We start from the raw sequence: 26889 nt of genomic DNA on the forward strand, positions 1-26889 counted from the left end.
TCCCAGTGGTGACTTCACCTTCATCCCACAATTCGATGATGAAAGGACAGTCGAGCAAGTTGGAGAAGTCCAACAAGAGGTAGTGACTCCGCCAGTTTCACCTATACAAGTTACTGAAGACTCGCCACCATCTTTCTTAAATGAAAGAGTCACACCACGAGCAAGGAATTTGGATGAGATATATGGAGACACTGAAAGGTTAGAAGATCTCACCTTGTTTTGTCTATCTGCTGATTATGAACCTGAAGCAGCAAATAGTGAAAATTGGCGAGTTGCAATGGACGAAGAAATCAAAGCTATAAACAAGAATAATACGTGTGAGCTCGTGACACTACCGGAAAGGCACAAGGCCATTGGAGTCAAGTGGGTGCATAAGGTTAAGAAGAATTCCAAAGGTGAAGTTGAAAGATATAAAGCAAGGCACGTCGTGAAAGGATTTCGCCATATTCAGAAGTTTGCTCGGAATGAAAAATCAAGTTTAAGGGGGAGTGTTGGAATATAAAAATAAACTTGATTTTTTAAGTGAAGATATTTGTATTAGAAATATCTAGAATGAAGATATTTGTATTAGAAATATCTAGAATCAAGATATTTTAAGAAGAAAAAGAAAGAAAGAAAAATATAGAGAATTCTAGAAAAAGTGACTAAGTGAAGATATTTTGTAATAGTAAAATAAGTATAAAAATCTAGATAGAAATCAAGAGAATTCTAGAATTCTCACTTGACTACTATATATATGTGGAGGTTGTATCAATTGTTTAGATGGAAGTGAATTGAAGAAAAAAAAAAAAGTTAGAAAGGAAGTGAATTGAAGAAAGATTGTGTTAGCAAACTCCAATCCTCCCACTCAAATTCATAAGCACACACACGTCCACAACCAATTTCTCCAAATTTCCTCCTACCAATTAAATAAATCCTCCATTATATATACTTATATTCCAACAAGCAAAACTACTCTTGCTAGGAACATTTATGATGATCCATTAATTATGGAGAAATTTGATATTCGTGTTTGGGTTACAATATCACAAGATTACAGTGCACCGAGAATTCTTTCTAGCTTTCTGGGGTCCTTGAAGGAATACAACACAGGTGGATTGGGAAAAAGTGATGATGAAAAAGTGCACAAAATTTTAACGGGGAGGAGATATTTAGTTGTGATGGATGATATGTGTTGAAAGGAAAGAGATCAATTAAGGAGATTGAGAATCAATCTATCAATCAAAGATCCTTACCAAAATCTTGATTGAGAGTCAATCAAGGATCCACCAATCAAGGATCCTTGATAGATATTACCTTTTATGTTCTATAAAAAGGGGTGGTTGTAATACATAATAGAGGAAGCAATACAATACAAACAATTCAGTCTCCTAATCATGTTTTCTAATTAAACAAATATGTTTATACCATGTTTTGACATGGTATCAGAGCACGTATACACCTGCAACAGTGGTGTAGGTGGACTAGGAGAGACACTAGCCGGGACAGGTAAAGGAGTAGGAACTAACAGATCAGGAGTTTGAGATAGAGTATGAGAGAAGTAAGACCGAGACTCAAAGAAATTAACGTCAGCACAAATATAGTGACGCTTGGACAATGGGTCCATGCAATGGTATCCCTTTTTGTGTCGAGAATTGTTAAAACATGGTATCAATGAATTTGTATAGATTGAAGACATGTTTTAGGAGACTGAATTGAATTGTATTGCTTGATTTTGTTTCTGTGAATTACATCTACCCTTTATAGGGCTGAAAAGCAATATACAAGGAAAGTTACAAACTAGGAAACTCTAAATCATTGATCTTGATTTGATCTCCAATCAATGTAAATGATTCTTTCATTTCCAACACTCCCCCTCAAGTTGAGTGACGGGATTTCCGATGCTCAACTTGTCGAGAACGTCTGTAAAATTCTTGGTATTCACAGCATTGGTTAAAATATCAGCGAGTTGATCTTCAGATCGGACAAATGGTAGTGCCACAATACCACTTTCAATCTTTTCTTTGATAAAGTGCCTATCGACCTCAACATGTTTCGTCTTGTCATGTTGCACTGGATTTTCGAATATACTGATGGTTGCTTTGTTGTCGCAAAACATTCGACATGTCTTAGTTGGATTGAGGCCCAATTTTGTCAGTAGTCTTCTTAACCAAAGAACTTCGGTTAGACCACTTTTGATTCCTCTGAACTCTCTTCGGCACTTGAGAGTGCCACCACCTTCTGTTTTTTACTCCTCCAAGAGTCAAGATTACCTCCAATGAAGGCAAAGTATCCTGCTGTTGATTTCCTGTCAATTGGGTTTTCAGCCCAGTCAGCATCAGTGTAGGCTTGTATCTCGAGATGTCCAATCTTCCTTCCCTACACACTGGTCATGGTTTCCCGGCTTAATTATTCTTAATTAAATTCGGTCGTGACATTATTACATTCTCTCTCCTACTTTATCACATTTTCTCTCCTAATTTATCATTTTTATACTTTATTACCTACACACTTAAAACACTAATCTACAATTCCTTAATTTCCGTGCCAAAACTAAACGTGTCAAAAGTCGTGGGATGGAGAGAGTAATAAGTAATTACTTAAAATATGCACATAATACTAATATAATAGTATTATGTAAATTACTATTTAGAATAATTAATTAAACTAATGATAGTTCAATTAATACAATGAGTAGTCCAAAACTTGAATGAATAAATAGGGCCAAATTCAATTAAAATCACAGCTCATTTTCTCTTAAAAGTAAATCTGCCAACTAATTAAATAAGGGAGCCCAAGCCCAATACTCTCAGCCCAATGAATTAAATAGAAAAGAAAATCCGGCCCAGACAAAAAAAGAAAAACCGTCCCAAATACTATATGTACGCCAGCCCAATCAAATAAAAATAAAAGGAAACAGCCCAAATAGAAGCCCAACAGCCCAACCCTCAAGCCCAAATGGAATTGTTTGCGTTTGTAGATGCTTGTTTGGTGGTATTTTGCATGCTGAGTGATTCTTCGCTCAGTTGTGAGTGTTTTTGTTGGTGTCAAGGATTTCAAATTCATGCTATACTTATCAGCATCTACTTTTTTAATCCTGAATTCAAGTACCCATTGCGTGATCATGTAGATGGGGTCCCTATTCTTATCGTTTACCATTTGTTTCAAGTCATGTTTTCTAAGATATGTTGCATGGAAAATTATTAAGTTTGAAATTTGAGTTTGTTTATATGGTAAGTTCACATTTGAGCTAGCAAGTAGTACTATTATACTATGCCACTGTAGTTTATTGTCATGACAGATTTATTTTCTACTTTAACCACAAAAGGTATCAGAACTATACATGCATTCAAATTCATACTGTCATGCTTCTGTATGCTGCACGTGTGTAAATTTGGCTTGAAAACTAGACATGCTTATATACTATTGTCTGAGAATGTGCAGTCAACTCTAAAAGGTATTATGCCACTGGATTGTCTGTTCAAATAAGAAAACGTTTCAATATTTATAGAAACTCATCGCGGCATCTGTTATTTATAGTTTAATATGTTAATGGCCTATTGCCACAGGCATATGAGAAGAGCTTTCAGAATCTGCATTATGTAGAGCGGCATGAGGATCATACAATTGCACATGCAATTCAGACATCGTATAAAAAGACTAAGGTATCGTCAAATTTCTAGTTGAAATTGATAGAAAACTGTTTTTCTTCTTTAGGGATTTTGGCCTGAAATTTTTAAGTGCTTGTAGGTGTATCTTTGGCCAGCTCCTACACAATCAGGGATGAAGGCAGGCAAAACTGTGAAGTTGATTCTTAACTTAGCTGGCTCGAGAAATATGTTCTTTCGTTTCATGGTTCAAGGAATCCCCACAACACTGTGAAGGCTCTCTTCAAGGCATTAAATGCGGTAAATGGGAGGAATTATATTATATACATTATCTACATTGACATTATATTTCACCATTGTTTATCCTTTTCTATTCCTCTTTCTTTTGCTCGCAGATTGAAACTCCCAAAGATGTTCAGGAAAAGTTTGGCCGAACTGTGGTTGAATCATATCTACTGTGATAGGTTACATAGGTATCATCTTCATCTTTTCCTTGAGTTTCTCTATTTTTGTGGGGAGGTGGTATGTGAGTGGTGAACATATTTGAATGCACTTAAGATGTGATGCCTAATGGAGTTCACAAAGAAAGAAGGATAAGTTAACTTTCATGTCCTACTTTATTGGACTTGGGGTAATTGTGCCTATATACATGTACTTTTAGTGATTTCTGGTTTTCCACATGAACTAAATATTCCGCCTCCAAATACACGAACTTTTAATTGTTCCGATTTTTCACACGGCTATCAATTTTCGGCGATCGTGGCTTGTTAAAGTGACAAATTAATACCATCGTGACAAGCTGAAGTAGCGTAGAAATCCAAGTACCTCGTCTAGCACATCAATTGTTTAAACCATGTAGGCATTTAAGGCATCCCCCTCAACATTAATTTGGGTGCAATTGATAATCATGTGAAAAATCAGAACAATTGAAAGTTCATGTGTTTGGAGGCAGATTTTTTAGTTTATGTGCAAAACTAGAATTGGTTGAAAGTTTGTGTATTTAGGCGCAACTAACCCATTGGACTTTGCAGTTGCTTAAATTTTAATTAATTGCACAATTTTCATCAAATTTGCCTCTTGAATTGAATAACATGGACTAGTTTTTTCAGATAGTTGAATAACACAGGTCTAGCATATTTTTGTTGTCTCATATGAGTACTACTCTTGTTCAATCTCAGGTTTACAAAGAAACAATATTATCTGTGGATAGATTAATCTCTTGAGCATTTGGGATGACCAAGCTGTTATTTTCTGAATCGAGGTTATATAATAGGGAAAACAATATTATGGTTTTAGGCTTATGCTCTTTCTCTGTCTCTCATGAATTGTGTTAGAGGATAGGAAATAACGTTGATATGGGCACTTAATTTGTAAGATTTAGATTCCATTTCACAGCTTCACTTGGTGTAGTTTTGTACCAGCTCTTTTAAATATGTATTTTTCCTTCAAATTATTAACTTTTAGAGTCTTCTTGATCCATTCATTGCGTGCAGAAAATAAATCAAAGTGGAGTATGAATGATATATAGACATTGCGTGCAGAAAATAAATCATGTCTTTTATAAAAATCACAAAATAGATGTTAAATGAGACAAAGTTTGAAATATCCCTAAAGCTTTTGAATGAAGATCAAGTCAGGGAGCACTAACAAAGGTGATTGCTGAAATCGAGAGAAGTTTGGAACTTGGTTTAATTTGTTAGAAGTTTGTTTCGCATGTAATGTTTTGAAGAGTGATAATATTGTGTGCTTCATCATGTGTATGTGTCTATGTTTTTATGAAGAATGTTGATATTTCATAGTTAGTTTCTTTTTTTCCAAGATACTTGGTTGCCATTCAATCAACTAGGTCGTCACTCATACGAGAAAAACTTGTCCATAAAAATCACAAAATATGTGTTAAAATGAGACAAAGTTAGAAATATCCCTAAAGCTTATGAATGAAGGTCAAGTCAGGGAGTTGCCAAGCTCTGCAGTTCTTGGCTGACCTTGCGTGATCTAACTAGAACATGAAAGGATGGGTCCCCTTGTAATTCCTCTTGTTCCTCTACTATCTTTTTCAAAGACACAACCATCGATTCACTGCATCTGTACAATTCAATTGATTTGAGTGTTGCTATTTCTCCAATTTCTGAAGGGAACTCCTCCAATGCCCTCATGCCCCAGATATGAAGTTGCTCAAGGCGTGGCAAGCAGGAGCCCTCTAACGTCCAACATTCCATATCCGCACACTCCCACAATTTCAAGTATCTGAGGCTGGGGAATTGGCCTTCAACTATTTCCCAACCGCGTGTTGCAAACTGCCCATCAATCAGTGTGAGCTTCTCAAGAAGTGGCAATGAACCTATCTTTTCCAGAATTTCCTCCAAATGGAACTTTTCGCATTCAAGAGACAGCTTCTTGAGTGAGTGCGGGAAGCTAATACTCTGCAGATACTCATCATCACTGCCATCATCAATAGAGCACGTCAAGCTTTCCAGCTTACTCAGACATTGAAGATAGCTAAGGCACTTCACTCTGTCCATTACTTTATCATGGTATCTGATAAACAGTTTCTTGATATTGGGAATTCTCTTAACCGCTTCTTCATTCAAGTTGAAATCAATCACTCCGTAGAGTGTCTCTAGATTCTCCATCATAACATCACTATGGCCGCTCGGAGGATCTGGGAGATACATTTCTCCACCTACGATCTCGAAATGCTTAAGCTGATGCATTTTCCAAATTTCTAGTGGTGCAGTAGGTGCACCCCAACAAGAAACAATTAGTGTGTGTAGATTCCAGAGCAGACTAATTGAAGAAGGGATTTGGAACCCCTCACGAAATCTAGCTGAAAGGTACCTCAAGTTCACCGATTGGAACACATTTTCTTCTGAATACTCACTGGAACACCTATATGTAGTCAATGTCCTAAAAAATCTAAAACCTAGCAATTGTGGAACTGAATCAGCATGACATATGAAAGAACGAGCACGTGACATAGTTTTCAAGGCATTCCTGATTGTCTTATCTGAACTGCTTTCGGGAATAACAATGCGGCGTTGGCGATTTATCCCTCGAGGATAATGTTTCCCTAATACATAATAAAACCTCTGCTTTTTAGCTTCTTGAAATGATAGATCTCTCAGTAAATCATGCATTTTGCAGTACTTTATATTCCCAAGTTTCCCCAACTTATGAACTAGAATGAGGTTTCTATCGACTAGCTCCTTCAGATACTCATTGGCAATTGTTTCCAAGCTTTTATTGATTATTGGTTTAAGAAAGCCTTCACAAACCCATAGCCTCATGAGTTCTGAGACTCCAATTTTCTCATCTTCCCCAAACATCCCCATGTACAAAAAACAAGGCTTCAAATAGGCAGGCAAATGGTCATAGCTTAGTTTCAATACTCTCAAGCAATATTCATCATTCTCATAATTCACTATTGAGCTTATGTTTTCCTCTACGTGCTCCCAATATTCAAGTGTAAGTTCAGACTTTGCCAAAAGACCGCCAATCACAACAATCGACAAAGGAAGTCCCTTACACTTCCCCACGATTTTCTTTCCGATTTTCTCGAGTTGAAGAGGAAAAACCTCATCCCCAAATACAGTTTTGGAGAACAAATTCCAGCTACAAACATCATCTAAAAATCTCATACCAATGCTGTTAGAGTTTGTCAACTCAGTAGCCAAGTTTGAGAGCCTAGTTGTTACGATTATTCGACTCCCATCATTGTTATTAGGAAAGAAAACCATCATCTTTTCCCATACCTCTATACTCCACATATCATCCAGTATTATAATATACCTCCTACCACATAGATACTTGTACAATTTTTCTCCTAAATCTTCCTCACTCAGATCACTACCCAAATTTCCACTTACTTGGTGAACAACTTGCCTAAGTGTTTCTCTAACATTATAAGTTTGAGAAATTGTAGTCCACGCACGAATATCAAAATACTCCTTAACAAGGGCATGCTCAAATATATGTCGGGCAAGAGTGGTCTTACCAATCCCGCCCATCCCTGTGATTGGGATGATTTGGCGATTGCGGTGCCCTCCAGTGAGCTTATCCAAGAGTTGAAGTAGCACGTCATCAAAGCCCACCATCATGCTTTCCTTCACATTGGAAGAGGATATCAAGGAGCCAGCATGAGTCAAGGATACCTTTCTCTGCAGCTGAGCTTCGGCTGCAATCTCCATGGCTTCCTTCTTAATCACATTCATTTCTTCTATCACTTGTTGTACATCTTGATAGAAGTTGATTTGTTCATCATCGTGATTTGATGAGTCATTTTTTGAATCTCCAAAGCAGTTGAAGAAGCAGCTGATTTTGGCTAGTTTGGATCTCCTGGCCTGAAGCTTGTCCACAATATGAGATTCGATAGCATCTTCAGCCGCAGAAGCTGCATCTGCGATACGTTTGGATCTCCTCGGCTGAAGCTTGTCCACAATATGTGATTCGATAACATCTTCAACCGCATGAGCTGTATCTACAATACGCATCTCCAGCGGATCAGCTTCATCTCCGTCAGCAACAGGGGACTTATAACCTTCAAGGAATTCCTGCAAAGAGGTAAGAATTTGAGTGAGAGATTCAACTTGTTGTTTGTCGATAGAAATTGGAGGGGAATGGTGATGCCCGATTGTATGGATGATATGCATAACAGAAACCAAGGCTGCATATGCCGCCATGATCCAAGGAAAAACAGTGTATGTATATTTTTCTGAGAAAGAATTTGATGGAATCTGAGTTTAGGTTCAGCAAAAACAATGTGTAAAATGGCTATATCTCCTCTCCTCAATTATTATCAGAAACAATGTGTAAAATGGCTATATCTCCTCTCGTCAATTATTATCAGAAACAATGTGTAAAATGGCTATGCACATGATAATGGATGTATCGATCCTCTCCAAAAGGGTATTCTGTGTAATTAATTAATTGAAGAAACCATGTGCTTTTCTTGAAGTCATTTATGTATGCGCTGATTCAAGTGTTTAAATAAGAATATATGAGTAGAGTAGTTGAGCCATGTGGATTTCCATGTTGTAATTCATGCATCCAAGAATAAACTATGATTAATGATGCTCAACTTGGTTGGTATTCACCTTTAAAATTTCTGAATAGGTAGATTTGTATAAAATATTGAATTTTGTAGAAAAAAAAAATTGCAAGTTGGGAAAGTTGTCTTGTTCCATTTGTTTTGTTTGAATCTAATTGATGTTTTTATTTTAAATTGCGACAATATATGCCAGGATCCGCGTAAACATATTGAAACACGGAACTCAGCAACAAAAATGTCGAAAAAACTTATTTTCCTCAATGTTGTACCAGGAAGAGAGCAGTTATTTCCCTAAAAAAAAAAGAAGAAGAAGAAGGAAGAGAGCAGTTATTTAAGCATGACAAAAAATGCAACATATTTCAAAAAAATCTATCTTAAAGATTCAACTTTCAATTGGAAATCAAATTCAAAATTGAATAGCAAACTTGTGATTGTAATAAAACTAGTATACGCTCCATTCGTACGATGCACGACAGACATCAAAATTAAACGATAAATTTAAATAAATATAAATAATAAAAAAAATCAAAATATAAACAAATATAAAGTATGTTTTAATAAAATATAATAATTCTCATCAATTATTCAATAAAATAATGAATTTAAAAATGTAAATTTTTAATTTGTACAAAGTATAATGATAATTATAGTTATTAAATAAATTTAAAATTTATTCGATAACAAAAATTTGAACTATGCATATATTATTCATTATAATAAATTTTTTTATACACAAACATAACTAAAAGTTATAAATTTTTAACAAAAAGAAACAAATTTAAATATTTTAAAATTTTCATAACTTATTCATTTTTTATGATTTTTATACTATATTAATTTTAAGATGCATACTCATTTTTTTTTACATGATCAAATTTTATAAAGTTTAGAAAATAATTACAATATAAAAAAGTAAAAAGAAAACACTACAAAAAAAATCGCATTTCTCGACGGAAATTTCCGTCGGCAAAACTAAAAATGCCGTCGTTAATTTTTTTCTCGACGGATTGCCGACGGAAAACGAGAGTCACTAAATTAATCGTAGGGAAATAATTCTCGACGGAAATATTTGGTAAAAATTCGAGACCAGCATTTTACCTGCATAATGACCAACACATCCATTGGGTCACTGTCTTCACAGAGAGTGCGGGGTATGAAGCCATAATTATGAGGGTACACAACAGATGAGTAAAGAACTCGATCAACCTGCATGTGAAATTATAATAAATAATTTGGTACCAATTTCAATTGTTCTGCACATCACCCTGCAATTTACCTTGATTAGACCAGTTTTCTTGTCAAGTTCATATTTCACCTTACTTCCCTTACTTATTTCGACCACCTGCAGAAATTAAGATAGTTGGAGTTAGAAGCTTCAGAATACAGCAAAAGTATTTTCTATAATCATGAGCGAAGAGGATAACCAGACATTTTAGCTATAAAAACTGGGCAATTTTAATCAGGTGAATGATGGAACTATTGATAACACGAATAAAAAGCATATTCCCCACGGAGTATCGTATAATTCAAGAGATAATGGTTCAGGGATGCCAATTATTGGCAATACAAAATATAACAATCAAATTCTGCCACAAAAGCTCACAAGATTACCTGTTGAAGGAAAGGAGAAGCAAGAGAGCAAAGGAGAATCAGAATGTGGCGATTCCGGCAGGTGAACGACAACTCGAATTTGGCATAAACTTTGAGGAAAAAGGACATAAAGCATCAAAATCCAATTTAGCAGAGAATTCAACAAAATCAGCAAATTAACTTTGAATGCACCTTTCAAATTTGAGAGAGAGAGAGAGAGGAGATCCGGCAGGGGAGAGAAGCGGCGGCAGACAGCAGCAGGGGACTCCGGCTGACGGCGCGGCGAACGGAGCAGGGGCCGGCGTCAATTAAAATAATCAGAGAACTGATTTAGGGCAACTGATTCATAGAAACGGAACGGGGCAACTGATTCAGAGAAACGAAACGGAGCAGCGGAGAGCCTGCTCGTGTAGAGCGACTCCGGCGGCGCGGCGGCGAGGAGAGGCAGCAGACGGGGCAGGGGGCGGAGCAGCTAGCGCGGGGGTAGGGAAGTGATATTTAGAGCAACTAATTTTGGGGAAGAGGATCTAATATCAGAAAACTTAATTTCTCGACGGATTCTCGACGGCCCTCCGAAATAATAAAAATAATTATTTTTTATTTATATATGTCGACGGATTCTCGACGGGTCCTTAAATTTTTAATTAAATTTAATAATTGTCGACAGATTAACGACGGGCAAATAAAAAATAAAAATAATATTTTAAAAAATTAAAATTTCTCGACGGATTTGTGAGGGATTTATGACGGTGCTTAGATTCCGTCGAGAATCCGTCAAGAATCCGTCGAGAACGCCGCTATTTTCTCGACGGAATACCTCCCGTCGTTAATTTCCGCCACTGTTCACACCATTTTTTGTAGTGAAAAAATAGTGAAATTTTTGGTGAAATTTTTCAAATTCACGCTCCACTTATATATGGTAAGTTCACATTTGAGCTAGCAGTTCAGACTTCGTATAAAAAGACTAAGGTATCGTCAAATTTCTAGCTGTATATCTTTGTTGATGGTTGAAATTGATAGAAAGCTGTTTTTCTTCTTTGGGGATTTGGCCTGAAATTTTTAAGTACTCGTAGATATATCTTTGGGCAGCTCCTACACAATCAGGGATGAAGGCAGGCAGAAATGGGAGAAATTATATTATATACATTGATATTGTATTTCACCATTGTTTATCCTTTTCCATTGCTCTTTCTTTTGCTCGCAGATTGAAACTCCCAAAGATGTTCAAGAAAAGTTTGGCAGAACTGTGGTTGAATCATATCTACTGTGATAGGTTACATAGGTATGAACATATTTGAATGCACTTAAGATGTGATGCCTAATGGAGTTCACAAAGAAAGAAGGATAAGTTAACTTTCATGTCCTACTTTATTGGACTTGGGGTAATTGTGCCTATATACATGAACTTTAAGTGAATTATGGTTTTCCACATGAACTAAATATTCCGCCTCCAAATACACGAACTTTTAATTGTTCCGATTTTTCAGACGACTATCAATTTTCGCGATCGTGGCTAGTTAAAGTGACAAATCAATACCATCGTGACAAGCTGAAGTAGCGTAAAAATCCAAGTACCTCGTCTAGCACATCAATTGTTTAAACCATGTAGGCATTTAAGGCATCCACCTCAACATTAATTTGGGTGCAGTTGATAATCATGTGAAAAATCAGAACAATTGAAAGTTCATGCCGGATTTGATGATTCACGCCGGATTGAGAAAATAAGATGATTCACGTCGGATTGAGAAAAAGAATTTATTTTAAATTCCAACAAAAATGATTTACAAAAGCAATTGTAAATTTAGTTATTAAATTTATATGCATTGCATATTTATTTAATTTAGCATTCAATCATTTTCACGAGCTTTTAATTAGCAAATCTTGAAGCATTATTACAGTTCAGATAATTATATCCTGAAATATTTTATTAGTCCAATCAACACTCACACTCTACACTTTATACCAGCCACCCTATGTGTACCTTCAACTCAACTTTTAACCATGCTTTCGTGAAGGCAATCCCATCAGCCACCCTACCCTGCTGCAGCCACCCTACCAGCCCCAATTTCAGTTTCAAGCCATGCCCAAGGGCAGGCTGTCAAATTCCCAAACCCCTTGCTTTTAATTGTTCCGATTTTTCACACGACTATCAATTTTCAGCGATCATGGCTAGTTAAAGTGACAAATTAATATCATCGTGACAAGCTGAAGTAGCGTATAGAAATCCAAGTACCTCGTCTAGCACATCAATTGTTTAAACCATGTAGGCATTTAAGGCATCCACCTCAACATTAATTTGGGTGCAATTGATAATCGTGTAAAAAATCAAAACAATTGAAAGTTCATGTGTTTGGAGGCAGATTTTTTAGTTTATGTGCAAAACTAGAATTGGTTGAAAGTTTGTGTATTTAGGCGCAACTAACCCATTGGACTTTGCAATTGCTTAAATTTTAATTAATTGCACAATTTTCATCAAATTTGCCTCTTGATTTGAATAACATGGAGTAGTTTTTTGAGATAATTGAATAACGCAGGTCTAGCAGATTTTTGTTGTCCATATGAGTACTACTCTTGTTCAATCTCAGGTTTACAAAGAAACAATATAATCTGTGGATAGATTAATCTCTTGAGCATTTGGGATGACCAAGCTGTTATTTTCTGAATCGAGGTTATATAATAGGGAAAACAAACGACGCAGTGCCGGTGGCAAAAAGATGCCGAAAGGAGAACCACTTTGCTTTTCTTTTTGAAATGTGGAATCAAAATTGCTGAAATTGAGCAGCATAATCAATAAAATCCTTTTAGTTTTGCATAGTGAACTATTCATACCAAAATCATTTTTCTTGATGCAGTTGCATATTTTAGTTGATTATGGTTTTAGGCTTATGCTCTTTCTCTGTCTCTCATGAATTGTGTTGAGGATAGGAAATAACGTTGATATGGGCACTTAATTTGTAAGATTTAGATTCAATTCCACAACTTCACTTGGTGTAGTTTTGTACCAGCTCTTTTAAATATGTATTTTTCCTTCAAATTATTAACTTTTAGAGTCTTCTTATCCATTCATTGCGTGCAGAAAATAAATCAAAGTGGAGTATGAATGATATATAGACATTTCTCTTTTATAGAGAGGAACAATAAATAACATTTCAACTGAATTATTTCAACTTAGATAAATGAAAAACTTGATGCCATATTTGGATTCTAGCGAAAAAAGACAAGAGGCAGTCTTGTCTCTTGTGTACCATCGGTGGCACGGTGCCACCGGGTTTTCTACAACTTTTTTTTTTAAATGTAAACGGGTCCGGATTTAAACCCGAATTTGCTAAATGAATCATGATTTGGCGTGGGTATGACCGGGTGGCACCATGCCACCGGTGGTACATAAGTATTTGTGAAAAGACAATGCATATGTGGAATGCATTTGTAAGTGACAAATAAGATAGTGAAAAGCATTAACAATGAAAACCACACATTAATCTTGTCTATTTAGTTATGTATTTAAATAAAGAACACACTAATATTTTGTCTGTTGGTAACTTCACTTTCTTCGGTCGTGTTCTTGAAAATACTACTGCTTTATTGCTTTTGATAAGAAGGATACCATTTTCACAAATAAAATACTATACACAAACTACATTTGCACAAGATAAATAATCGATTGCACTGCTTTGCTCTGCTTGCTCTTGTTTTTAGCCTTTAGGTGAGTTGGATGTTACAATATGATAATCAGATATTGTAGTTCCTGCTTCACATTATTTATAGCCTATGCATTTTCGGCACAGAGATTAAGGAGAACAAAATTAAGATAAAGATGTGTGTGTCACACGTGTTTAGTATTGTGTTAACATTGTGTGCTTTATCACATGTATATGTCTATTGTTTTATGAAGAATGTTGATATTTCATAGTTAGTTTCTTTTTTCCAAGATACTTGGTTGTCATTCAATCAACTAGGTCACTCGTACAAGAAAAAAGTTGTCCATAAAAATCAGAAAATGGGTGTTAAAATGAGACAAAGTTAGAAATATCCCTAAAGCTTATGGATGAAGATCAAGTCAGCGAGCACTAAACAGAGGTGATTGCTGAAATCGAGGGACGTGCAACTTTTATACATTGAGTAATTTTAAATAGTTTAAACTTATTTAAAAGTGTGATTGGAATGAGATTATTGTATGTTTTTTATTAGAATAATATTAATAATATGATACTATTACATTATTGCCCTTAAAATAGATTAAAAAATAAGGACATAATAGGCAAACTAAATTTGCTAAAACCAGACACTTTTATAGTAGGTGTAGATTATAGATACTAATTAAACATATGATTTATAATAATTAAAAACAAGCTAAATATAAAGTTATAAGGAAAATTAATCACTCAAATTAGTATATTCCCATATGCAATTGAATTCCTCATCACATCATCAAACTACAATTTGAGTACACGAAAGTTGGGAGTTGCCAAGCTCTGCAGTTCTTGGCTGACGTTGGATGACTTAACTAGAACATGAATGGATGGGTCTCCTTGTAATTCCTCTTGTTCCTCTACTATCTTTTTCAAAGACACAGCCATTGATTCACTGCATTCCAACAATTGAATTGATTTGAGTGTTGCTATTTCTCCAATTTCTGAAGGGAACTCCTCCAACGACTCCATCCATCCGAGGTGAAGTTGCTCAAGGCGTGGCAAGCAGTAGCCCTCTAACGTCCAACATTCCATATCCCTACACTCGTACAATTCCAAGTATTTGAGGCTGGGGAATTGGCCTTCAACTATTTCCCATCTGCGTGTTCCAAACTGCCCAAAGAACAGTTGGAGCTTCTCAAGAAGTGGTAATGAACCTATCTTTTCCAGAATTTCCTCCAAATCGAACAACTCTCCGCATACAAGATACAACTTCTTGAGTGAGTGCGGGAAGCTAATACTCTGCAGATACTCATCACATCTATATCCAATATCGCACGTCAAGCTTTCCAACTTACTCAGACATTGAAGATAGCTGAGGCACTTCACTCTGTCCATTACTTTATCCTCGTATCTTATATACACTTTCTTGATATTGGGAATTCTCTTAACCACTTCTTCATTCAAGTTGAAATCTCTCACTCCTTTGAGCGTCTCTAGATTCTCCATCATAACATCACTATGCCCGCTCCGAGGATCTGGGAGATACATTCCATCTCCTGTATATACGAACATTTTGCCCGCTTCGAACTCGACATGCTTAAGCTGATGCATTTTCCAAATTTCTACTGGTGCAGTCTTAACTCCACCCCTACAAGAAACAATTAGTGTGTGTAGATTCCAGAGCAGACTAATTGAAGAAGGGATTTGGAACCCCTCACGAAGTGCACCCGAAAGGTACCTCAAGTTCACCATTTGAAACACATTTTCATCTAAATACCCTTTGGAATACTTATATGTACTCAGTGTCCTCAAATATCTGAAATCTAGCAATTCTGGAACCGTATCAATATGACATATGAAAGAACGAGCACGTGACGACATAGTTTCCATGGCATCCCGGACTGTCATAGCTGAAGTGCTTCTGGGAATAACAATGCGGCGTTGGCTATTTATCCCTGGAGGACAATCTTGCCCTAACACATAATAAAACCTCTGCTTTTCAGCTTCTTGAAATGATAGATCTCTCAGCAAATCATGCATTTTGCAGTACTTTATATTCCCAACTGCCCCCAACTCATGAACTAGAATGAGGTTTCTGTCAACTAGCTCCTTCAAATACTCTTCGGCAACTGTTTCCCAGCTTTTATTGATTATTGGTTTAAGAAAGCCTTCAGAAACCCATAGCCTCTTGAGTTCTGAAACGCTAATTTCCTCATCTTCCCCAAACATCCCCATGTACAAAAAACAAGGCTTCAGATAGGCTGGCAAATGGTCATAGCTCAGTTTCAAAACTCTCAAACAATATTCATCATTTTCCGAATTAACTATTGAGCTTAAGTTTTTCTCTATGTGCTCCCAATATTCAAGTGTAAGTTCGGATTTTGCCAAAAGGCCCCCGATCACAGCAATCGACAAAGGAAGTCCCTTACACTTCCCCACGATTTTCTTTTCGATTTCCTCGAGTTGAAGAGGAAAAACCTCATCCCCAAATACAGTTTTGGAGAACAAACTCCAGCTACAAACATCATCTAAAAATCTCATACCAATGCTGTTGGAGTTTGTCAACTCAGTAGCCAAGTTTGAGAGCCTAGTTGTTACGACTATTCGACTCCCATCATTCTTAACAGGAAAGAAAACCATCATCTTTTCCCACACCTCTACACTCCACATATCATCCAATATTATGAGATACTTGCTCCTAGACAGTAAATACTTTCGTAATTTCACTCCTAAATCTTCCTCACTCAGATCACTCCTCAAATCTCCACTCACTTGGTGAAGAACTTGACTAAGTGTTTCTCTAACATTATAAGTTTGAGAAATTGTAGTCCATGCACGAATATCAAAATGCTCCTTAACAAGGGCATGCTGAAATATATGTCGGGCAAGAGTGGTCTTACCAATCCCGCCCATCCCTGTGATTGGGATGATTTGGCGGTTACGGTTGCCTCCAGTGAGCCAATCCAAGAGTTGAAGTTGCACGTCATCAAAGCCCACCATCATGCTTTCCTTCACATTGGAAGAGGATGTCAAGGAGCCAGCATGAGTCGAGGAGACCTTTCTCTGCAGCTGAGCTTCAGCTGAAGTTTCCATGGCTTCCTTCTTGATCACATTCATTTCTTCTATCACTTGCTGTAGATCTTCATAGAAGTCGATGCAACTGACTTCCTCTCCAGAATTCACTTCTTCAGCCGCATGAGCTGCATCTACAACATAGCCTTGGAGAAGTATCTGTAAGAAGGTAAAAGTTTGAGTTAGAGATTCATTTCTTCTATCACTTGTCGTAGATCTTGATAGAAGTTGATGAAACTGACTTCATTGGGACTCATTGATCTACCCAGTTCAATCACGTTCACAATATGTGATTCGATAACATCTTCAACAGCATGAGCTGCATCTACAATACGCATCTCCAGCGGATCAGCTTCATCTCCGTCAGCAACAGGGGACTTATAACCTTGAAGAAATTCCTGCAAAAAGGTAATAATTTGAGTGAGAGATTCAACTTGTTGTTTGTCGATACAAATTGGAGGGGAATGGTGATGCTCGATTGTATCGATGGTATGCATAAGAGAAACCAAGGCTGCATATGCCGCCATGATCCAAGGATAAACAGTGTATATATATTTTTCTGAAAATTTCGGACAAGAATTTGATGGAATCTTAGTTTAGCTTCAGAAAAACAATGTGTAAAATGGCTATATCAGAAACATTATTGCCAAACAGCTAAGATAAGATAAAATATGTGAGTTGAGACTACAGTTTACTAGTCGTTGATGTCGCCTAGTTTTTCTTTTTAATATTTTATTTATTTTATTACTATTTTGCTTGGTTTATTAGGTTATTGTTTCGTAGTATTTTTATTTGTTTGGAATTCCATCCTTCACCTTATTGGCTTATTCCCTTAAAAACAGAAGGATTCATCTAGTCTTAAGTATTAGATGCACAACAAAAATCAAAATTAAAAGATATATTTAAATAAATAAATATAAATATGAAATAAAATCAACATGTTTATAAAATCGAAAAAGATAATGCATTTGCTCGTGACTAATATGATAATGGAAAGTATTAGTAATTAACAATGAAAACAATTTATTTATTTATTTAAATAGAACACACTAATCTTTTGTCTGTTGGTAACTTCACCTTTTTCGGTCTCATTATTGATCTTGTTCTTGAAAATACTATACACAAATGACTACTTTTTTGCTTTTGATAAGAATGATATTATTTTCACAAATAAAATATTATACACAAAGTACATTTGCAAGAAAAATAATTGGTTGCACTGCTTCACTTTGCTTGCTCTTGTTTTTAGCCTTTAGGTGAGTTGGATATGTTGCAATATGATAATGGAAATTTCACGTAAATATTTACTAGCTATGAGAAAAATTTAACCTGATTGGTTCAAACTGAGTAGTTCGATAACCCAATAGAACCGACTCGAGTTTTGATACGCCAAGCCCAATCTCTATATTGACCCTATTATACTACAACCCATTAGCCCATTAGATTTTCATTATCTAATAATCAAAATCTAATGGGCTAATGGGCTGTAGCATAATAGGGTCAATATAGAGATTAGGCTAGATAATGAAAACCAAATGGGCTAATGGACTGTAACATAATAGGGTCAATATAGAGATTAGGCTAGATAATGAAAATCAAATGGGCTGTAGCATAATAGGGTCAATATAGAGATTGGGCTTGGCGTATCAAGTTTGGTCCTTGCTTAATCTTGGTCGAAAAAACGAGACATGGCTCCAAAAGTATCGCCCTTGCTTTAGTTTTGTCGGCCACTAGATCAAATAATTGAAGTCAAGAATCTTCACAAGACAATGATTTGATGGGCATATTTTCCACTTTATTCGCTTCCTTTGATATACAAACAACACTTATCTTCACCAAAAAATACACTCCCTCCGTCCACCAATTAAAGCTCCATTTGAGGGTGGCACGGATATTAAGAAAGTTGAAAAAGGTGTTGTGGGTGAAATATAATAGCAGTTGATTAAAGTGATAAAGTAGTTGACTAAAGTGTTAAAGGTGTTGTGTGGTGGGTTAACTAGTGAAAGTGTAATAAATATAGAATATAGAAATGATAAAGTTGTTGTAAAGCGGGTCTATCAGTGACAAATGGTAGTAAATATAGGAAACGAAGAAGAGTAAAAAAGTACAAAAAACACAATAGGGCTTTAATTGGTGGACAAAAATTTAAGTGCAAATAGGGCTTTAATTCGTGGACGGAAGGAGTACTATAAATTGCCTATTATCTCTAGTATATATTTGACTTTAAAGATAAGTATAAATTAGATATTATATATCTAGAAGAATATAATAATTTATTAGATGTTACCTTATCCAAATTAATTTGATATATATCTAAAACTAAATCTTTTTAAAATATTAAAAAAGATAAATATTCTATAGAATCTAACTACTTATAAACTAGATAAATGAAAATAACAAAAATTACTATTATATATAGAAATAGGGTACAAATCACATATACACTAATTAAATCTATACCTATTACAAAATTTGATTTGCATCATATGTCCCTATTGTTTAATCTATTTTAAGGATAATAATGTAATATCATATTATCATTATTCTAATCTATTTTATTTAGTATCATAATCATGAACATATATAAAAGAATACAACTCCCATCACAATTCTAAAGAAGTTCGATTTATCTATTTATCACATATAAATCTATTATTTAAATCTAAGACTTATTAATTAATCTTCTGAATACAAATTTATTATATGAATTCAATAAATATATAAAGAAAAACTCAACAAAATATGTATGCTGTTAAGTCCACTAAAACCTAGATCTATGTATACAAAAAGATTCGAAAATACATAAACACATTGAGGAAATATATTGGTAAGTTCTATTACGCTCTTCATGATATCATATTTTGTTGGTACGTAAGTTCAATTACGCTCTTCACGATATCATATTTTGTTGGTAAGTTCTATTACGCTCTTCACCTTATTTCTGTTGTGCCTCACACTTCAAATGTTCACTTGCTTTAATGGTCAATGACTATGCTAGATTTTTTTTTATTTTTTATTTTGATAAATTACACAGGTAAATAAAAATTAGACCATTTTTGCACAAAGATTTTCTTTCTTTCTTAATTTTTCTTTATCTTCTTGATAGCTGAACACCAACACTACGTTGGATTTTTTTAGTTTGGTTCATAGTTCATTGTGTTCTTTGAAATGTTTTAGACTAATCAACCTTTTTTTTTTGTTTAATTTGCATTCTATTAGAAAAATGAAGATCAAATAACTTCTTTTTGGGCATCATAACTTTTTCTCTTATTTTCTTTTCTAGGTGACCCACAATTACAATGATACGCATTTTTCAAGTTTTTTTTGGGGGCTTTTGATTGATAAAAATTAGACCATTTTTGCACAAAGATTTTCTCTTTCTTAATTTTTCTTTATCTTCTTGATAGCTGAACACCAACACTATCACATGTGTTAATCTTTCTTCATCAGATTTTTCCATCTTGGTTTTTGCAAAGAGATGGCTTATGCTGATTATTGGAGTTCTGGCACATTCTTACCGATGGCCCCCCACCCATGTAATTATTGGATCATAGCGAAAGAAGATAATGCATATTTGGATCCTAGCCAAAAAGGAGATACATATCTGGAACAATGAAAAGCGTTAAGAATGAAAACACACACTCATCCAAGTAAAAAAAAAAAACACACACTCATCTTTGTTGGGTATCTTCGCCTAGCCAGGGTTCACCACTGGGTTCCCGAACCTCCTGTCTTCCCCACTCGTGCTCAAGTACTTGAATCTTCGTCTTCTTCTTCTCCTCTGTAGACCTTTGAATTCGCTGCTCTGGCCTTTGTCGGCTTCGCTGCTCTGGCGAGTCGGCGACTTCGCTGCTCTGGCGAGAGTCTTTGACTCCTCTGCTCTGATTCAGATCTGCACCAAAAAGGGAGAAAGAGCAAGTAAAGGGAACAACAGGAGACCCAAAAAGAGAGAAAGGAGAAAGTCAGAGGGAAATCCAGATGGGAAAAATGTGTCCTCGGGACACTTTGGCTCAGATTTTTTCCACGGTAAGCTCGGCTCTTCCAGCATCTCAATGATCACGGCTCAAAGGGAACAGGAGATACAGATCAGCACTCCAATCTCAGAAGTACAGCCACCAACAGCAGGCTTCCGGTGGTTAGGAATCCGATAGCGTACACACCCAGCAAGTATCACCAAACCAGGAAACCGATGGACAGGAATCCGGTGATACAAGCACTCAATCGAAGTGAAGTTCACACCCACAGTCACCAATCAGGAAACCACGAACAGGAATCCGGTGACACTTCAAGAAGGAATAGCAGAGCCTTCGGAGTCAAACAGTGTGTGAAAACTACCCTTACGTTTGAAAGACTTGTAGCAGGGATAAAAAGGAGTGGAAGTCATTGGGAAGGAGGGTGGAGCATTGAAGTCGGAGGTGGGAATCGAGGAGACGGGCGGCGGAAAAAGGTGGAGCGGCGCAGATGAGTGAGGATGAGGGGAGTAAATCTGAAGGGCAGTGGGCTTAGGGTTTGGGAATGGGCCGGGTAGCAGATTTGGGCTGGGGAATTAATGAGAATTGGGCCAACTCTCCACAATCTTCTTCATTTTTACTTTTTTTTTTTCTCTTAAAGGAGGATATTTTTTTTATGGATCGAGCTAAAAGTGAACAGCCACTTGCATTCTTTTTTACTTTGGAATCTAAATTGTTGAAACTGAGGGAAGCAGGAACATCATCTTAATGAGTTTTGATTAATAAAATGTTTCAAGATAGTCTTTATTTGCATATTTATAGGCCATAAAGTTGCTTGAGATCCATAATCATCTTTCTTGATTCAAATGCATATTTAATTTTAGTGGATAAGCAATATGAAAACTCAAACTGGAACCGAGTAAGAGTTCTCCAACGACTAAGAACTCGAGTCGTGACTTGGTACTCATATAATAATAACTCATAATAAACAAGCATAAAGCACAAAACAAACACGATATGATTACTCAGTTCGGTGATAACACACCTATGTCCGGAGACTTAGCCTAGGGAAAAATTTCACTAAATTCTTTTATCTCCTTTTTTTTCTTTAGTTAAAAAGAATGTGGGTGTGACCCACGAAAATTATCTGTATTCCACATGTTTTTTGGCTTTTGGGAAAAGTAGAACAATTTCACCAAAAAGTAATCGATTGCACTACTTTGCTTGATTGTTTTTTTTTTTTTTTTTTTTTGACTATCTTCTTCATTCTATTCTTCTCTATGTAGATAATCCTGTTGTTTATTCTTCCTTCAATCTGCTTACTAAAAAAAGAAAGAAAAAGAAAACAAATAGTTTCCTGCATCATCAGAGATGGCCTATGCTGCTCTTGTCTCCCTCACAAACACCATAGATCGATTCCTTAACAGCAATCTATATTCCATCTCTGTTGAAGAAAAACAACAAATTACATCTCTCCTTGAGTATGTTACTCCCTTTCAAAACTTCCTCGATAAATTTCCAGACAAATTCAAGAGTTTGGAAGGGCGAATGAGGGAAGTGGCAAATGAAGCAGAAGATATCTTAGAATATCTTGTGTTGGAAGGAGTGCGGCCAAGATTTTCCAGACGACGAAGCTACAGACAACAGTTTGAAAGGCCGAATTCACAACGTAGTAAATGAAGCAGAAAAAATCAACTGCTTCTTAGAGTGGGAGAGAAATCACATTCGTTTCAGAGACAAGTGGAGATTTTTACCAGCCGAGTTCGCTATGTTCAAGTCCAGACTCCACTTCATAAACCACTTGAAAAAGATGGGAAGTGAAATTGACTCGATCATGGTGGAGGCAACTGCAGCTACAAAAAAAACAAATGATCCAGCCAATTATGGGATCATCGAGCGTGAGGATGATGGTGGATCTGTTGATCGTGAGGAGGATCGTGAGAAGGAGGAGGATAAAGAAACTAAAGAAAGTGAAGAGAAAATTGGTTTATTCGAGTTTGATAATCTGAAACAGAAGGATAATAAATATATGGAAAGGATCAATGAAATAGATAAAAAACTTGAGGAGAAACTGGCTGTGTTGGATTATACTTTTGGAAGGAAGGGGAAACTATTGGAGGAGGAAATTAGAGATCTTGCGGAAGAGAGGAACGCATTGATCGAACAGAAGAGACAGCCTCTTTATAGGAAGGTAAATACATGCATCTATCAATCTTTCTTTCTCAGCTTTCCTCTGTGATTCCCTATGTATTGATTCAAGTTGGATTTTATGATCTACTTATCACCAGCTGCTTTGTTAATCCTGAATTCAAGTACCTATTGCGTGATCATGTAGATGGGGTCCCTATTCTTATCGTTTACCATTTGTTTCAAGTCATGTTTTCTAAGATATGTTGCATCGAAAATTATTAAGTTTGAAATTTGAGATTGTTTATATGGTAAGTTCACATTTGAGCTAGCAAGTAGTACTATTATACTATGCCACTGCAGTTTATTGTCATGATAGATTATTTTATTGTCAATTTGTCATGATAAATTTATTTTCTACTTTAACCACAAAAAATGCCTGCAGGATAATAAATCCCTTGGCTATTTACGATCTGCACATAATCATATGATGATATTGTTCACATTTAATCTAATATTTACCATTTTTCTTTTCTATTCATGAATCATGGGAACTATTGTTTCTGGTAGTCATTTATGTACCATCAGATCAATATGTTAAATTGGGTGTCTCCATTGTGTGCAGGGATTTGATGTTAGGCTGGTTGATGTGAATAGGACGTGTAAAGTTACAAAGGTAATATAGCCTACTCATTTACGATTCAGTAGCCAATTTTTTTTCACAATTATGACTGATAAACGAGACAGGGTGGACAAGTTATCAAATACACTGCAATGTTAGCTTGTGGGAACTACAATGGAGTTATTGGTTTTGCTAAAGCAAAGGCTCCTGCAGTTCCGATTGCACTTCAAAAGGTATCAGAACTAGACATGCATTCAAATTCATACCGTCATGCTTCTTTGTGCTGCACATGTGTGTAAATTTGGCTTGAAAACTAGACATGCATCTATACTATTGTCTGAGAATGTGCAGAGTCAACTCTAAAAGGTATTATGTCACTGGATTGTCTGTTCAAATAAGAAAACGTTTCATTTATAGAAACTCATTGCGGCATCTGTTATTTATAATTTAATATGTTTAATGACCTATTGCCACAGGCATATGAGAAGTGCTTTCAGAATCTGCACTATGTAGAGCGGCATGAGGATCATACAATTGCACATGCAATTCAGACATCGTATAAAAAGACTAAGGTATCGTCAAAGTTCTAGTTGTATATCTTTGTTGATGGTTGAAATTGATAGAAAGCTGTTTTTCTTCTTTGGGGATTTGGCCTGAAATTTTTAAGTACTTGTAGATATATCTTTGGCCAGCTCCTACACAATCAGGGATGAAGGCAGGCAGAACTGTGGAGTTGATTCTTAACTTAGCTGGTTACAGGAATGTGAAATCAAAGGTATGAAACTGGCTCGAGAAATATGTTCTTTCATTTCCAACTTTGTCCTGATGGAAATGCTCTTGTAGGTTGTTGGTTCAAGGAATCCCCACAACACTGTGAAGGCTCTCTTCAAGGCTTTAAATGCGGTAAATGGGAGGAATTATATTATATACATTATCTACATTGATATTATATTTCACCATTGTTTATCCTTTTCTATTCCTCTTTCTTTTGCTCGCAGATTGAAACTCCCAAAGATGTTCAGGAAAAGTTTGGCCGAACTGTGGTTGAATCATATCTACTGTGATAGGTTACATAGGTATGATCTTGATCTTTTCCTTGAGTTTCTCTATTTTTGTGGGGAGGTGGTATGTGAGTGGTGAAGATATTTGAATGCACTTAAGATATGATGCCTAATGGAGTTCACAAAGAAATAAGGATAAGTTAACTTTCATGTCCTACTCCATATATACACGAACATTTAGTGAATTATGGTTTTCCACATGAACTAAAAAATCCGCCTCCAAATACACGACGTTTTAATTGTTCTAATTTTTTGAGCGACTGTCAATTTTCGGCGATCGTGGCTAGTTAAAGTGACAAATTAATACCATCGTGACAAGCTGAAGTAGCGTATAGAAATCCAAGTACCTCGTCTACCACATCAATTGTTGAAACCATGTAGGCATTTAAGGCATCCACCTCAACATTAATTTGGGTGCAATTGATAATCGTGTGAAAAATCAGAACAATTGAAAGTTCATGTGTTTGGAGGCATATTTTTAGTTTATGTGCAAAACTAGAATTGGTTGAAAGTTTGTGTATTTAGGCGCAACTAACCCATTGGACTTTGCAGATGCTTAAATTTTAATTGATTGCACAATTTTCATCAAATTTGCCTCTTAAATTGAATAACATGGAGTAGTTTTTTGAGATAATTGAATAACACAGGTCTAGCAGATTTTTGTTGTCTCATATGAGTACTACTCTTGTTCAATCTCAGGTTTACAAAGAAACAACATTATCTGTGGATAGATTAATCTCTTGAGCATTTGGGATGGCCAAGCTGATATTTTCTGAATCGAGGTTACTTAATAGGGAAAACAAACGACGCAGTGCCGGTGGCAAAAAGATGCTGAAAGGAGAACCACTTTGCTTTTGTTTTTGAAATGTGGAATCAAAATTGCTGAAATTGAGGAGCATAATCAATAAAATGCTTTTAGTTTTGCATAGTGAACTATTCATACCAAAATCATTTTTCTTGATGCAGTTGCATATTTTAGTTGATTATGGTTTTAGGCTTATGCTCTTTCTCTGTCTCTCATGAATTGTGTTGAGGATAGGAAATAACATTGATATGGGCACTTAATTTGTAAGATTTAGATTCCATTCCACAGCTTCACTTGGTGTAGTTTTGTACCAGCTCTTTTAAATATGTATTTTTCCTTCAAATTATAAACTTATAGAGTCTTCTTATCCATTCATTGAGTGCAGAAAATAAATCAAAGTGGAGTATGAATGATATATAGACATTTCTCTTTTATAGAGATGAACAACGCCGTCCATAAAAATAAATAACATTTCAATTTAATTATGTCAATTTAGATAAATGAAAAACTTGATGCCATATTTGGATTCTAGCGAAAAAAGACAAGAGGCAGTCTTGTCTCTTGTGTACCATCGGTGGCACCGTGCCACCGGGTTTTCTGCAACCTTCTTTTTTTTTTCCTTTTTTTTCTTTTTTTTTTAAATGTTAAAGTGTTAAGGTTTAAACCCGAATTTGCTAAATGAATCATGATTTGGCGTGGGTATGACCCGGTGGCACCGTGCCACCGATGGTACACAAGTATTTGTGAAAAGACAATGCATATGTGGAATGTATTTGTAAGTGACAAATATGATAGTGAAAAGCATTAACAATGAAAACCACACATTAATCTTGTCTATTTAGCTATGTATTTAAATAAAGAACACACTAATCTTTTGTCTGTTGGTAACTTCACTTTCTTCGGTCGTGTTCTTGAAAATATTACTGTTTTATTGCTTTTGATAAGAAGGATACCATTTTCACAAATAAAATACTATACACAAACTACATTTGCACATTGCTTTCCTTTGCTTGCTCTTGTTTTTAGCCTTTAGGTGAGTTGGATGTTACAATATGATAATCAGATACTGTAGTTCCTGCGTCACATTATTTATAGCCTATGCATTTTCGGCACAGAGATTAAGGAGAATAAAATTAAGATAAAGATGTGTGTGACTCACAAGTGTTTAGTATTGTGTTTAAGGAATTTTTTATTGTTCTTAATTTTACCAAGGAAAATGAATTTTTTTCCCTTTCACTTGACTTTTTATTTATATTTTCAGATTATTTAATTATTGTATTTTCGAAAATACAACATGGCAATTATATGAAATTTAAAGGAATCCGCACACACTGAAATTTAAAGGAATTAAAAAAAATAAAAAAAATAAAAAAAATAAATTGAAAATTTTCATTTC

General features: G+C 35.6%; 4 protein-coding genes and 1 long non-coding RNA gene across 5 annotated transcripts; 2 read left to right on the forward strand and 3 right to left on the reverse strand.

The window, feature by feature from the left end:
* Positions 1–5536: 5536 nt before the first annotated feature.
* LOC131015790 (putative late blight resistance protein homolog R1C-3) lies at positions 5537–8266 on the reverse strand. The gene has a single exon (XM_057944214.1). It carries the CDS (start codon positions 8264–8266, stop codon positions 5537–5539), a length of 2730 nt encoding a protein of 909 aa, XP_057800197.1.
* Positions 8267–9669: 1403 nt separating this feature from the next.
* LOC131015791 (uncharacterized) lies at positions 9670–11076 on the reverse strand. The gene is made up of 6 exons (XM_057944215.1): positions 11072–11076; positions 10626–10731; positions 10417–10495; positions 10246–10334; positions 9911–9976; positions 9670–9840 (listed from the first exon to the last, which is right to left on the reverse strand). Exons 1-6 carry the CDS (start codon positions 11074–11076, stop codon positions 9670–9672), a joined length of 516 nt encoding a protein of 171 aa, XP_057800198.1.
* Positions 11077–11376: 300 nt separating this feature from the next.
* LOC131017053 (uncharacterized) lies at positions 11377–13184 on the forward strand. The gene is made up of 2 exons (XR_009099369.1): positions 11377–11506; positions 12810–13184. It is a non-coding gene; the product is annotated as an uncharacterized LOC131017053 (long non-coding RNA).
* A 1351-nt stretch (positions 13185–14535) lies between these two features.
* On the reverse strand, positions 14536–17605 carry LOC131016807 (putative late blight resistance protein homolog R1C-3). The gene is made up of 2 exons (XM_057945549.1): positions 17171–17605; positions 14536–17087 (listed from the first exon to the last, which is right to left on the reverse strand). The coding sequence occupies exons 1-2, from the start codon at positions 17453–17455 to the stop codon at positions 14658–14660; spliced, it is 2715 nt and encodes a 904-aa protein (XP_057801532.1). The 5' UTR covers positions 17456–17605; the 3' UTR covers positions 14536–14657.
* A 3512-nt stretch (positions 17606–21117) lies between these two features.
* LOC131015793 (uncharacterized) lies at positions 21118–25766 on the forward strand. Its single transcript, XM_057944216.1, has 9 exons — positions 21118–21375; positions 22482–23069; positions 23631–23681; positions 23753–23860; positions 24104–24199; positions 24304–24402; positions 24471–24530; positions 24626–24703; positions 25388–25766. Exons 1-8 carry the CDS (start codon positions 21118–21120, stop codon positions 24689–24691), a joined length of 1326 nt encoding a protein of 441 aa, XP_057800199.1. The 3' UTR covers positions 24692–24703; positions 25388–25766.
* The last annotated feature ends 1123 nt before the right edge of the window (positions 25767–26889 follow it).

Source organism: Salvia miltiorrhiza, chromosome 3 (genome assembly GCF_028751815.1).
Source record: "Salvia miltiorrhiza cultivar Shanhuang (shh) chromosome 3, IMPLAD_Smil_shh, whole genome shotgun sequence".
Taxonomy (NCBI): Eukaryota; Viridiplantae; Streptophyta; class Magnoliopsida; order Lamiales; family Lamiaceae; genus Salvia; species Salvia miltiorrhiza.

Bases quoted from the DNA above. Each gene is read 5' to 3' on its own strand.
- LOC131015790 (XM_057944214.1), bottom strand. From the start codon at position 8,266: ATGGCGGCATATGCAGCCTTGGTTTCTGTTATGCATATCATCCATACA.
- LOC131015791 (XM_057944215.1), bottom strand. The intron at 10,496-10,625 runs GCTCTCCGCTGC...CCGCGCCGTCAG, and splicing joins GAGTCGCTCTACACGAGCAG to CCGGAGTCCCCTGCTGCTGT. The intron at 9,977-10,245 runs GTAATCTTGTGA...TAATTTCTGCAG, and splicing joins CTTCTCCTTTCCTTCAACAG to GTGGTCGAAATAAGTAAGGG.
- LOC131016807 (XM_057945549.1), bottom strand. From the start codon at position 17,455: ATGGCGGCATATGCAGCCTTGGTTTCTCTTATGCATACCATCGATACA. The intron at 17,088-17,170 runs GTCAGTTTCATC...ACCTTCTTACAG, and splicing joins GATCAATGAGTCCCAATGAA to ATACTTCTCCAAGGCTATGT.
- LOC131015793 (XM_057944216.1), top strand. From the start codon at position 21,118: ATGGACAGGAATCCGGTGATACAAGCACTCAATCGAAGTGAAGTTCAC. The intron at 23,682-23,752 runs GTAATATAGCCT...TAAACGAGACAG, and splicing joins GGACGTGTAAAGTTACAAAG to GGTGGACAAGTTATCAAATA. The intron at 23,861-24,103 runs GTATCAGAACTA...CTATTGCCACAG, and splicing joins TTCCGATTGCACTTCAAAAG to GCATATGAGAAGTGCTTTCA.